The 14,058-nt window shown below is 43.9% G+C and overlaps 1 protein-coding gene across 4 annotated transcripts in view; it reads left to right on the forward strand.

The window, feature by feature from the left end:
* Positions 1-14,058, forward strand: part of NR3C2 (nuclear receptor subfamily 3 group C member 2) — a 301,554-nt gene that overhangs the window by 207,997 nt on the left and 79,499 nt on the right. For all 4 annotated transcript variants that reach the window (XM_079771260.1, XM_079771257.1, XM_079771258.1 and 1 more), the window contains exon 4: positions 10,410-10,526. In XM_079771260.1, the coding sequence (XP_079627386.1) occupies positions 10,410-10,526 (117 nt within the window). The remainder of the gene's footprint in view (positions 1-10,409; positions 10,527-14,058) is intronic.

Below are 14,058 nucleotides of genomic sequence, written 5' to 3' on the forward strand. Positions count from 1 at the left end.
GTTTCAGCTGTAAATAAGGGCTAAACTATTTTCTAAATGGGAAATGCTTTGATTTTAAGCAATTTGCTAGTAGTCAAATGGTCAAATGTACAAGGTTGAAATGTGTAATTACAAAGCTTGCTTAGAAAGCTGGAATGAGATCTTTATGTGCATGTTAGGATTGCAGGATGGCTTCGGAGTGACTTGCCAAGTGAGCGTGGGCTTTTGTGAGACCTGGGTTCAAATTTTTGCGTCACCACTGGCTGTGGGAAGCACCATGGACAGCTGCTCATTTCCTTGGCCAGACCAGGATGGTAATAGTACCTCTCAAAAAGGTCGTCATAAACGTTAAGTATGATCATAATATAACTTTCCCGGCCTAGTAGCTTATCGCATAGTCTATACTTAACACACATCAGTCCTCTTCACTTCCGTGTCATGCTGTGTCACATTCCCAGGGCTGCTCTGGACAACTTATGATCTGGTCCCTCATCCACCCCTCCCTTCTCATTCTCAGCTGACAGCTTGTCTTACTTCATACAATGATTTCCCACAGTTCCTCTCTCCTCCTCCCTCTCTCATCTGATTCCAATCTTCAACTCCAAGTTCTAGTGTACACAGACTTACATCTTGTACCACTTTTCCCTCATGAGTACAAGAATTTTGGTTCAAACATTCTAATATTGTGAGTCATTTCTATTGGGAATAATTGGACAAAGGGGACTGGCCTATTTAGAGTGTTAAAAAAGAAAATATTTGCTCTGCTTTGGCAAGCTCAGTAGGTAACTCCAAGGCTGCCATTTTTATCTCAAGCATGCCCATTATCTGCTTCTTTGAGGCACTGATGGGGCCCAAGAGGCAGAAGTCAACAACTTGGTTATAAAATCGAAAAGGTGTGAAATATGACCAAGGAGGACCAGAAAGAAATGAGTGGTTTCAGCCGTTGTCACTTGGATAATGAGTGGATGATGAAGCAATTAAGATATGGAAAAAACACATTTGGGGCTAGGGAGTAGCAGAAAGGAGGTTGATTGATGGGAAATTGTCCCTCCTAACCACCTGCTTCCAAAAGAGTCTTCTGAGTTCTGAGCCTGATTCCAGGATACCTTTCGCTGAGCTGCCAGAGTGAACTTCCTGGAACACCAATCAGCCCTGGACTGGCTTCCCCTTTGCCTAACACTCATGTCCAGACTACGGAGCATGGCGTAGCAGGCCCTCACGGTCTTACTTGTGCTGCCTCCACATACACTCCCTGTGCTCCAGGCGCACGCGCCGAGCTCACGCATCTCTAAATAGATGATTCCCTTTGACAACATTCCTTCTGTAGTTTGTTCTTTCTCTAGTAAGAAAACTCCTCTGACTCCCTTTCCATCAACAACCACTCCTCAAGAAGCTGGCCGGACGTTGTTTCTTCCAGGAAGATTTTTCTGATTGCCGAGGCGATCCGGTCCTCTCCCGTGTGCCTACCGCAGGCTGCCCCTTGTGCTGTTCTTGCCCCGGGGTTCGAGCTGCATAGACCCCTGTCTCCCACACTAGACCACGCAGGGCCATGAAGGATAGGAATCGGTCTCATTCATGTCTCAGCTCTTGTGCTGATCATAGTAACTGGCATGTAATAGCCACTTCATGATTATTTGTTGAATTAATTAGTAAAAGAACAGACAGATTGCATTGATAGGGCCGAACTTAACAAACAGAATATATTTACTGTAGTTAAAGAAAAACAAGTGTCCCAGATACAGGGACACTGACAACAGTGGTTGCCTTTGGGGAGGGGTGGCTAGAGGATTAGGGAGGGAGAGAGAATCTTTTTTAATAGTACCCAAACTAGTCTGATTTCATATGTGTGTGTGAGCAAAAGTCCTCATCCTATATAATAAAAGGGTAATATGCAAATTGACCCTAAGGGCAGAACGACCAGAATGACCGCTGGACCAGTCACTGTGAGGCGCACTGACCCCCTCTAGATTCCTTTCCCCGGCCAGCAGGCTCCAATTGCCTGATGGCCACCTGCTGCGGGGCCAGGGCTGGCGAGCGGGCGGGAACAGCCGACCTCTCAGTCGCTTCCCCTGGCCGTCAGGCACCGATCACCCGATGGCAAATGGGAGCAGGGGGTGGGTGGTGGCGGGGGGGAGGGGCAGGACCGGCTGTGGGCAGCTGGGGAAGATGGCCCTGATCGCAGGCCAGGCCTAGGGACTGTACCCGCGCACTAATTTTGTGCGCTGGGCCTCTAGTATCAAATGGTTTCACAGTATTTTTCTAGCAGAAATGCAGATTATCGCTAGACGTGTATGATGCAGCCATCCTCTGGCAGCGGTGCAGCTCTTATCTAGGCTGAGAGCTGCTGGGTGCTTGGACACCAGGCTGTGCCTGAGGTGGCGCATAGGCCCACTGAGCTGTGTGGAGACCTTCAAATCGTAATAAACAGTGGGAGGCCAGTGGCTGAACAAGAGTCCCCGTGTCTGTCTGTGCCTGATTTCCTCTTTTGAGATCTTGCTGGATTTTCTGGTTGGGCAAAAATGAATGAAATGTGATCATTCAGGACCCAACACACAGACATTTTCAATTCCGCAGGGCTGTGCACACAGGTCTGCTTCGAGGTCTGGGGTTTGGAAGTAAGTACATTTTGGATCGGGCAGAAAGTGGTGGCTGAGGGGGTATATGAGTCTGCCATCCGTGCATATTTCAGCTGCGGCTGAGCTTGTAGGTTTGCCTCATTTCATGCAGTTTCCTCTTCCATGTGTCACAGTGGTTAGTGATATTTCAGTGTCGAAGTTACTCAGTAGCCTAAATGTTTTACTGCAAAGGTTCTTAAATGTGTGTGGAGCCATAGAAAGAGTAGGTGCTGTAATGAAACCACTCCAAGTACGCATCCCAACCATGCTGGCCACATAATGGAACCCGCATGTGCCTTCATTGACAAAATGGGGATAATATGACCTATCTTACGTGGTCCACCCCCATAGGATTTTTTAAATTAAAGATTAAATTCTGTGATTGGTAAAACACCTGTCACATAACAGGAATTCAACAAATGTTACTTCCCTACCCACTGCCCTGAATAACTTATTAGTTTATCTAGATAACAGATGTTTTTGCATAGTGAAGTGCAACTCTGTTAAATTCCTACTATTGAATGTGTGTGGGACGCCAGTCACTCCTCCTGAAAAAATGTTCCTTGTTCCTTGCTGATAACTTGCTTGTCTTTTCTTATTCACATCCTAATCAATGTTTCTCAAGGTTAAAAGCCTCACAGCAAGCACTTGGCTTTTGTCATATAATATTTTCTTTTATTACCTTTCACTAAAATATGCAGAGCACCTAAAGCTTAAGTCATGATAATTAGAAGTTACATATTTTCTTAAATAAAAGACGAGCACCTTTCCCAGTGAGAAGAATGTTTATCTGGGAACTTTGTGCTTACCCACATGGGAAGAACTCTTGAAATACCACACGGGAAAAATTAAAATCTTAGAATCCTGAAAACGGAACTACAAAAGATCTGTGTGTCAAGGTGGCAAAGGCAACCTATACTTACTCCTCCAGTGAGTTTCCCCCCCTGGCACTTGAAAGCATGTTAATCCAGGCTCACTCATAAACCCCAGCAGCAGGGGAGCCCTGTTCATATGGGTTTATTATGGGCAGACTGGACTGGTTCAAACCGAGCAAAGGAAGTTAATTATTTTAGCTTGCTCTGACAATGAATAACCAGTTCTTGTTGGACACCCTCTTACTCACCCTGCAACATTATAAGATGGGGAGGGGGGAGGGAAAATCACCCATCAGAATCTGCAGTGCAGGAATTTGCTGGGACTGCCCTAATCTGTTTCCCAGGTTGTTCAAACTGGTTCAAGAGCAGTTAAACAAGGTTATGTAAGTGACATGTGATGTAGCCCAAAATAGTGACTGCAAACACAGGCTGCTGTTGCTGGGCAGTTGTCAACTGCTTGAAGAAAAAAAAAATCCTCTAGCAGGACAACAAATGGATCTTTAAAAATGAGAGATTTAAACAAGTTAATTTGGAGAGCAATTTGGTAAATTGCCTTTCTGAAAATGAGTGCATTTTTTGAAGAAGGGAAACTTACATTGTGCATAAAGTCTGGTTATTCTTGAGTGTCCATCAGGGGAAGGTAAGTGAAGAGGACTCTTCAAAAGTTTGGTTTCCTGCTAACGTGCAGAATCCCCATGTTTTCATGAAAAGTAAAAACAGAACCATCAGGCTTGCTAATGGCTTTGGGCATATAACACATTCTTGAGCACTATATCATACACATTCAAATATTTTACAAGTTATGGTTTCTTTTAGTTAAATTCTCTTATACATGCTCAACTACTACAAAAATAGGCGATAGTGGGTGGACATGATAAATAATAGCCACCAATAATAGGGGGTTGTGATTTATGTTAGAACTGGACAGCATCTTAGAGCTCAGGCAGTGTGTCCCCTCGTTCTACATATAGGACTCTCCATACTGCTAATGATGGAAAACAGAAATGAATATCAGTGCACAAAGAGTACAGTTTGTGGTTTGTTTTCTGTTTTTACCCTAGAGTCTATTTTTTGTTTGTCCCTGGATGTGAGTATCCTTGCGTATGTTTGGGGAAACGTACAAGCTGAGTAATTAAAGAACAGAAAGGCCACTAGGTTAGATCTGATTCAGGAGAATGGCTTGGTCTCACCAGGCTTATTCCTTCCTATGCATTTCAATCATGGGTCAGTTCAAATGAACTTACCAAGAATCTAGCACAAATTCTTGCCCTATATTCTAAGGTGCTCTTTATCCCATGGGAAAGGAGGATCCTCAACATGAAAAATCAGAAAACAATGTCAGAGTTCAAACATGGGATACAGACAAAAAGTGCTAGAAGGATATTCATGCATCTTTATGGCCTGAAGAAGGCAATTAAAATAAAGATTTTGGGTTAAATAGAAAAAAAGCGAAAAATAAAATTACATGTCACATAACATGGTAAGCATGAAAATAAGGTTTTAAAGGAAAAAAGATTCTGAAATTACTTGACAGCTTGTGTTTTTAAAAGGAAAACAACAACAGAACAGAGTTTGAAATAAGTCTTAACTCTCACAGCTCTGTTCCCACAGTGACCACCTCCTCTGGGTTCCCTGCCCTCCCACAGCTGCAGACCTGGGGCATCAGGAACCGGGGAGAGACGTTCCAGGAGGGGGGCGGAGGGGACCACAGGTTCCTTGTTTCTGGATCCAGTCTTGGGAACTCGCTTGGTATTTGTCCCCGTTGTAGAGTGGCAGGGACTCTGGTGCTGTGGGCTGGCTCTCTCTTCATCTCTAAGGCACCTGTGAAATATCACCACACCTCCCCACCAGGTTCTGAACACGCTGAGAAATAAAGCATAGCAGTGGCTGGTGGACGATAAAATATCAACTTTTGGGTGGGTAACTAAGTTAAAGGACATGTCTGAGTGGTAAGAGCAAAATGGGTGAGGGCCTGCTACTAAGCTCTAGAATTAGATGCAGGTAGAGGCTCCTCAAGACTGGAGGCTGCATCTGCCCCCAAGGGAGTCCTCCTCTGCCAGGAAGAGGGGACCAAGGAGGCAATCGGGTCAGATTTATTCTTCTCGGACCTGCTCAGCAAGGCCCTGTGAGGAAAGGCAGTGGTGGGAGCGGGGGCAGTTGTGGGGGGGAGATGCCTGAAATATGGTGTCCATCTGTGGAGGAAACATCAGTGGGGTGGGGGACAGAAGTGGTCCCCTCTAGAAGCCCAGTCTGAGGCCCCAGGCACAGTTTCTTTGGGGAGACAGGAAAGGACCTGGGGTGCTGGACAGGGGCCAACGTCAATTCTTATTCTCTCCAGTTAGCCTACCGTTCCCCCCTGATATATAAAGGGCTGTGCTCCCAAAGTGTCTTGGTAAATCAAAACATAGAATTTGAGGCAGTCCAATTAGTCTAGAATCACTTTAATGTCCTGCCTGGTTAATGCATGATCCTTTCTTTAAAGATTCTAAAAGTTGTTCGTATGTATTCTTCATAGTTTTAGGGCTTCTAGAACCTGTTTCTTTCCATATATAATTTTACCTGAAAACTTCAGTATTTTACTTGATGAAAGGGGGAAACTCTCATTATCAGCCATGCTTATGACTTAGCTCCCAGGTGAAATAAAAGAGGAGGGCAGATTTTCCCAGATAGAGTTAGGAGAACATTGCTGTGGAGTTGAAGGACGTGTGCATATCTGTATATGTCACTGAATATGAAATTAGTGGAGCCGGAGAAAGGCAGGGATAGGACTCCTTCCTAAAGTCAAACAAACCAAGAGGTATTGGGAAGATGTGCTCAGTGCTGCCTCAACCTCGGGCTGACCATCAGCACTGCCCGGCCTCAGCTATAGGATGTCTCTGAGTATGGTGCGGGGGATGCAGGACTGACCTATATGTCTGTATATGTGAATAGAGATACAACTATGCAAAGTGACCGATCTTTGGAGTTTTTCCATTCTGTGAAAAATAAGGCCTGGCTCAGTGGTTGAGCATCCACCCATGAACCTAGAGGTCACAGTTTGATTCCCAGTCAGGGCACATGCCTGGGTTGCGGGTTCAATCCCCAGTGTGTGTGTGTGTGTGTGTGTGTGTGTGTGTGTGTGTGGTGGGGGGCGGGGTTTCAGGAGACAACCCATCAATGATTCTCTCTCATCAATGTTTCTGTCTCTCCCACTCCTTTCCTCTCTCTGAAATCAATAAAAAATATATTTTTTAAAAATAAGCCACATAATTCATTATCTTTCGCACCAATAATAATAAAGATAAAATATCGGTAATAAAAGCACCAGTAAAAATAATGGTGCAACATTACTGTATCCAATGCCTCTGATCCGAGCTTTGCTTACGTTTTCTGCACTGTCCATGCGATTGGCTAAGAATGCGATCCAGTGACTCCCCCACCCCTAAGTCCAAAAACTCACCACCTGTTTTATCAGTGTAAATAACACCAATACTCAAGAATCTGTACAAAAAGTTGGAAAGTAAATAAATCAAAAACTTATAGGGAAAATGCAAATGTCCTACAATTTTCAAATTGATTATAATTAGTTTCTCTCATAAAAATTTAGAGGACATTCTAACTAGCTGATAGCAAGCACAGTAATGGATTCTCCAATGGAAAAAAGTGCACCTGTCCACAACATGGAGAGAAATCAAAGCTTAAAGTAAATGGGATATGATGTGAAGATTCCAAAATATCCATTTAAAACAAAACTTTTGTACAGAAGTGCTGAGTACCCATCGATAGGCACTCTGACACTGCTGGACACCATGAAGAATCTGTCTGTGAGCCAATGGAGGAAGTAGAGGTGGTACAAGCAGCATACTGCCTGGCAGATAGTTGCTAGTGCACGATGCTGAAAGAAGGAACATATGGTTACCGATAAGTCAAATACATGTATGACATACAGAATTTACACGTTCACGCGGTGTGTTGCATATAGACACAAACCCACCCAAGGCCTTCTGGCTCCTAAGAGGCTCACAAAAGATCCATGTGTACAAATCATTTCTGCCTCATCTCCAGTAGCATACCTTTCAGTCCCTTCTCCACATACACATCAAGGAAAAGAGCTCTGAGGATTTGCAGAGAAGCAGCAGAGGGTTCTGGGAAAGGCAGGGACAGCTTAAACCAGGGTCAGAATGCCAAGCAGGACCCTCTGTACATCTCAGTTTCTAGCTGGTATTTTCCTTCTGCATGAACTTCCTTTTTCATTTCTTATAATGTGATTCTGCTAGCAACAAGTTTTCTTAGCTTTACTTATCCTAAAATGTCTTTATTCCACCTTCATTTTGATAAACGTTTTCATTGGTTATTCTGATTTGATGGTCTTTAAAGATATTATATGTTGCCTTCTAGCTTTATTTGTTTAAATCAGTTATTACTCTTATTCTTGTTCCCTTTTATGTAATGTTTTTGTTTTTGCTTTGGCTGCTGTTAAGTCTTTTAATATTTGTTTTTTAGCAATTTCACTATTTTCTGCCATAGTGGGTTATTTTATATTTTTTGTTTGTTTTCTTTTGGCATTAATCTTTTGGGGCATTTGCTAAGCTTTCTGGATTTTCGAGTGATGGTTTTATTCAAATTTGGAAATCTTCACATATTTTTTCTCACCTATTCTCTCATTTCCTTTTGAGACTCCAACCACACATATATTAAATTACTTAATGCTGTTCCACAGTTATTACCTCTTGATTTCCTTTGTGTAATTATCTGCACCTCACTGCATTCACTTAGAGCCTTCGTTTTTTAAATAAGTCATTAGATTATTATAATGGTGGGGTTTCATTTCTTCACTTTGATAGACTTCCCTATGCTGTTGATAGCATTTTATTATTACTACTAATATTTTCCAATGTGTTACTGAGAATGTGCTCTGGATTAAATTATTCTAATTGCATTAAGGAATGCACATTATTTTTATTGAGTAGAATTCTCAACCAAGGGAGCGTGATGGCACTAGGCTGAAGGGAGTGCTTTCGAGCCTGTTCACTCCCTGGACTCCTGTCCCCGTGTTTGCAGGGACCCTGGCCTCAGTCCTCAGACCCTCCTCTTCCCAGTCTTGCCCACTCTCCATATGATCTCACCCAATCTCACGGCTTATTCAGGGGTGGGGAACCACCAGCCCTCGGGCCATATGAAGCCCGCAAAATAATCATTTGGTCTGGCCCTGCAAAGGCATTAAGAGTGAGTTAGTTAAATGTTTGACCAAATATAGCAGGCTGATTTTTAAGCTGATAATTTGGCATGGTCCGAAAATGATGTGATACATGTCCACATGGCCTTTGACAGAAAAGAGGTTCCCCACCCCGGCTTAAAATAATGGCCACAAGCTGATTCCATCTCCAGCCCAGACCTCTCCCTAACTCCAGGCCTGAGTATCTCACTGCCCGTGTGACACCTGTATGTAGATACCTCTCGGGCCTCTCAAACTTGTCAGTTACCTGTAAAACTCACGCTCCTCCTGTCTTCTGCATTTTGACTTGTGGCATTTCCACTTTTTTAATTGTTCAGCCCAAGCATCTTAATGCCTCTGTAACTACGCTTTTTCTCTAGTCCATCAGCAAATCCTAGTAGCTTTTGAGTTTCAAATGCATCTAGACCCTGACCACTTCTCACCATGGTCACTGCTGCCGCACTGACCTGTCCTTGGATTGCAGCCTCCTTCCCTGCTCCCGTCCCTAGCCCACTGCAGTCAGTGCTCAGCACAGCAGCCAGAGGATCCTGTCAGATTCAAACCGCATCAGGTCATTTCCCTGCTCAGAGCCCTCTACACTAGTGGCTTCCCATCTCACTCAGGGTAAAAGTCAAAGTCAAATGTGACCTATAAGGCCCTACATGAGCTGACTCACTTAGCTCTTTCTCCTCGTCTTGTCTTTGTTTCCACTCATTCTTTCTCCTCTTTCCCACTTGGCTGTTGCTTAAACATGCCAAGCGGCCTCCCCACCCCTGCCCCCACCTCATTTGCTTTTCCCACTGCCAGGTGTATCCACACAGCACCTTCATTTCCTTCAGACCTTTCATTTAAAATCACCTTCTAGTGAGGCCTCCCCCCCCCCCCCCCCCGGCACCGGCATGCACTGTTTCTAAAATGTCAGCATCCTCCCGTGTCCTCCCATACCTGCATTGTGTTATATGCCCGTTCCCTTCTTTTATTCCCTAGAGTGTATTACTGTACATTTGTACATTTTACCTAATTACCTCATCTGTTGTCTCTCGCCCCACAGTTGAGTGAAAGTTAATGAGATCAGGGATATCTGTCTTATTAATTATTGTATCCCTAGTGTTTCTAATAGTGCCTGGTACCTACTGGATGTTTTGTAGATATTTTTTTAATAAATAAATGAGTGATAGAGCTAAGCTACAAGTTTACCTGTTGCCAGTAGATGCCACTCTCTAAACATATTCCCACATGTGAATGTTTTGGTTCCAGTTTTGTCTGCAGAATGAAAGTTAAACGTGTGCAATAATTACTGTATAATTTGAAAGTCTTCTGGTTGAAATCACATTTGTAAACAGTTTGTAGGCATGGCAGATTAAACAGCTGTGGCAGGACCTTCATTCAGATCAGTGCTGTTGTGATCCCTGCATGTAATTTGCACATCTCCTGAAAGCTGCATGTAGCTATCAAAATATTTAAACAGTGGGGGAGAGCAGCTCTCCTTATACGAGTGAGGACCTGCTGGAAATGAACAAACGTAGCGTTAATCTGATCATCTGTAATCCAAAGCCTCAGCTGTGTTCAGCTGACCATCCCTGTGCCTGTATTACCCATACATCCTGTTGCCCTTCTGCTTCTTTGAAAAGGAGATTTCAAGGAAGTAAAGAGGAAATTTTATATTCTGAGTATGCATGTTAGTAATTTATATCAGTATGATAATCTTTATTTTAACAATTGCTTTTAAAATTTCATTTTATGCAGGGCAACATAACTATTTATGTGCCGGAAGAAATGATTGCATCATTGATAAGATTCGACGGAAGAATTGTCCTGCCTGCAGACTTCAGAAATGTCTTCAAGCCGGAATGAATTTGGGAGGTGAGTTTTGTGTTTTTAGTTCAGTAAAAATTGTTAGTTTGTAATATAATACCATTAGACTCTATATACTCCCAAAATTTAAGATGAACTGACATAGAGCAAAGATTTCCAAAACTCTCACAAGTTCTATATTCATGCGAAAACATTTTTGGAGAAAAGCATGTCTTAACAGGAGTTAAAAAGAAGTATGTCATGTGGCCTTGATTCTGGTGATGTTTTCAAACCTGAGTTTGCCAAGGTTTCAAGAACAGGGCGCATAACCAAAACAAAAATGAATGACACTTTATATAGCATTGTAGCTAACAGTTTTTGTTACCACATCTGCTTTAAATAATACATACATGTGATAACATTAACCAGATAGGAATACATTCCTAACTCCTGGAGGAAATATAATAAAGGAAGACTTATGTGAGCAAAACTTTAAAATGTTATAGGAGCTCACCAAACAAAGGTGGGGAGGAGGTAAAAGACTTGAACCAAACACAAAAGTACACACATTCATGGATGTTACTCAGCAGAGGACTCAACCTCCTAATGGTATCAGTTTTCCCTAAATTAATTTATAAATATAACACAATCTTAGCAGAAATATTAATTGATGATTCTAAGTTTCTAAAGGACAGCCAGAAAAATTCTGGAAAAGAAAAATAATGAGGGCAACTAGCTCTCTCAAATTGTTAAACATTTAATACTGCTACAGTAATTAAAATAGGCTGTGTATTTGTTTACTGATGGTCAAATCAACAGAAAGTCAAGAAATAGATCCAAATTAAATGAGAATTTTGTGTATAATAAAGTAGCATTTCAGATCAGTGGGGAAAGGGTAGATTATTCAACAGAAGTTATCGTGACAACTGGGAAGCCATCTGGAAAACAAAGTTGAATCTAAACTCTTACTATCCACCAAAATAAATTCTGGGTATTTCAAAGATTTAAACTTTGAAATATAACTGTAGAATTACTAAAAGAAAACATGGATTTTAAAAATATATATTCTCCAAGTAGAGAAGACCTTTATAAGTATTTAATAAATGCAGAAGCTATAAAAGAAAAGAATCGAAGAAATCACCAGTAATTGCAAGTCAAATATTACTGCAAATAGTGGCTGGTCCAGAGAGGCCCAGGCCAGCTAAGAGGCAGAATGCCTGCTTGGGAACCCTTGTTCGACCACTTTCTAACCATGTAACCTCAGGCAAGTTACCAAGTTTCTGTGTTTCCTCATCTACCACTTGCATCGATCATATCAGTGGTGTGAGGGGTGATGGTAATGCTCATTGCAATTTCTATAGCACTTTCACACAGTATGTGGAAGACAGTATTGCCCCATGTTTTGGTGATAGTAAACCTCATGTGTTTAGGGAAGTTAAGTGACTTGCCCAAACATGCCCAGCCAGTAAGGTGATGTAGCTGGATGGTGGATCTGTGGGCTCCTGGTCTGGTGTTTCTGGTATACCACACAGCTCCCTTCTGGTAATACCCAAATCATCGCAGGTATGGCACAAAAGATCGCCTTCTGGAGCAGGTGAGTGGGGATCAGGAGAGACTAATACTTGACTATCTGAATGGCACAATTGTACATCCACTGGTTGCAAAAGGAACTCTAAATCAAGTTTGTCAAGTCCAACATCTGTATTTAAACACACACATATACACTAGGAAGGTTTTTTAAAATATCTGCATATAATTTTATATAACTCTACAAATATTATATAACCTATTGACATGAAAGGTATATACTACCATTAATTATACTCTATAAAATGAAGTTACTATTGGTTACTCTAAAAAAATACTTATAATTCCTGTCTCATATGGTTGTCTTAAGGATGAACTAAGTCAATACATAACCTTGAGAACAGGGTTTCTCAGCCTCTACGCTGCTGACGTTTTGGGCCAGGTAGTGTTTGTTGTGGGGAACTGTCCTGTGCAGTACAGGTGTTGGTCAGCACCCCTGGTCTCTACATACTTGATGCCAGTGGTAACAATAAAAAATGTCTCCAAACTTGGCTGACTGTCCCCTTGGTGGCATTGAGACCCACAGGTTTAACAATCCTTGTAAACAAGAGGCTCAGTGCATGAAATTCATGCACGGGTGCGGTCCCTAGGCCTGGCCGACGATCGAAGCACAAGCATATGGCGTAGAAGGGCAGGTCCTACCTGACCTCTGGGCCCTGGGAAGCACCTGGGTCCCCAGGCCCTAGCATGCCCCCCTCCACCTGAGTCATGGCACCCGAATCCCCACGTGGAGATGCGGTGAGCACGGCCGGATACCATGGGCCAGGGTGCAGTGTGGGCCTCTGGGCCGCCCAGCGGCACTGCAAAGAAGCCGGGCGGACAGTGGGCTCTCTCTCAGCCAGCCTCGCTGACCAGCTCCTGCGGAAAACCCGCGAGGAGCCCGACCGGCCCCTGTGGTCCCGGTGGCCACAGCCTGGCTCACCCAGAAGAAGCCACGTGAGCCCTGGCATCCCGGGGGAGGGGAGCAGGGGGAGTGAGAATGAGTTCTGCAGACACCTGCATTCTCACCACACCTCCGTTCCCATCACCCCCACCCCTAGATAGCGGGTGAGAGGTCGTAGTTCCCTGCCCAGGTGCCCTGGGAGGCTGGTTGCCGCCACCCACCCCCAGTTCCCCGTCCCAGCCCAGGGCCTGGCCCTGATCGGGTGATCAGGACCTGCCGACCACTGGTCGCTATCTGCAGGGCGATGGGCGGGACAATCAGGCCACGGCTCACACTCGCCTTGGCCGCTCACCTGCTCCACCATCCCACCGAGGTCCCGCTCTCATCAGGGCCCATTGGGGCCAGCAGCACCTTCACTGCTGCCATTTCGCTGAAGCCTGCCATGTTCTGGATCGCCCCCTGGTGGTCAGCGCACATCATAGCAAGCAGTTGAACTCCTGGTGGAACTCCTCATTGAGGGGACTATTTGCATATTACCCTTTTATTAGATAGGATAAGTATAAGCATTTTATTCTTGGATATTATTTTTCTCTAGAATATACATTCCACCAGGAGAGGACTTTTTGTCTGTTTTGTTCATTGCTTTATCTCCAGTGACTGGGAGAGTGCCTGGCATAAAGTGGGTGTTCAGTAGCTAACTGTTGAATAAACGAATGAGTAGCTGGTATTTTTGAGGGCTTCCATGTTCTGAGCGCACTGCTAAGCCCTTTATGTGTGTCATTCCTCTTAAGCTTCACAGCAACACTGTGCCATACATCCCATTCATCTGTCCATGTTAGAGGGGGGTTCATGGAGGCACCAAGAGGTTCAAGAGTGGGCCCAAGGCCACAAACCAAGGAGTGTCAGAGCCAGAACCAAAATCTCTGCTCCCACGCCAAAGCGCACACCCCACATCCCTGCTGCTGCACACCATAGGCCCACTGTTTGCAGATCAGCCTTTTACAAATAGCCCAGGTTGTCTACGAACTGCAGTCCTGGCCCTCGGATTCGGTACTGGTGTCCACACTGATTGTAAGAGAGGTCTGATGGGATGTGATACAGTATTCACATGACCTGTTGTTGGTTTCCGTA

This window comes from Cnephaeus nilssonii (assembly GCF_951640355.1).
Source record: "Cnephaeus nilssonii genome assembly, chromosome: 5".
NCBI classification, from domain to species: Eukaryota; Metazoa; Chordata; class Mammalia; order Chiroptera; family Vespertilionidae; genus Cnephaeus; species Cnephaeus nilssonii.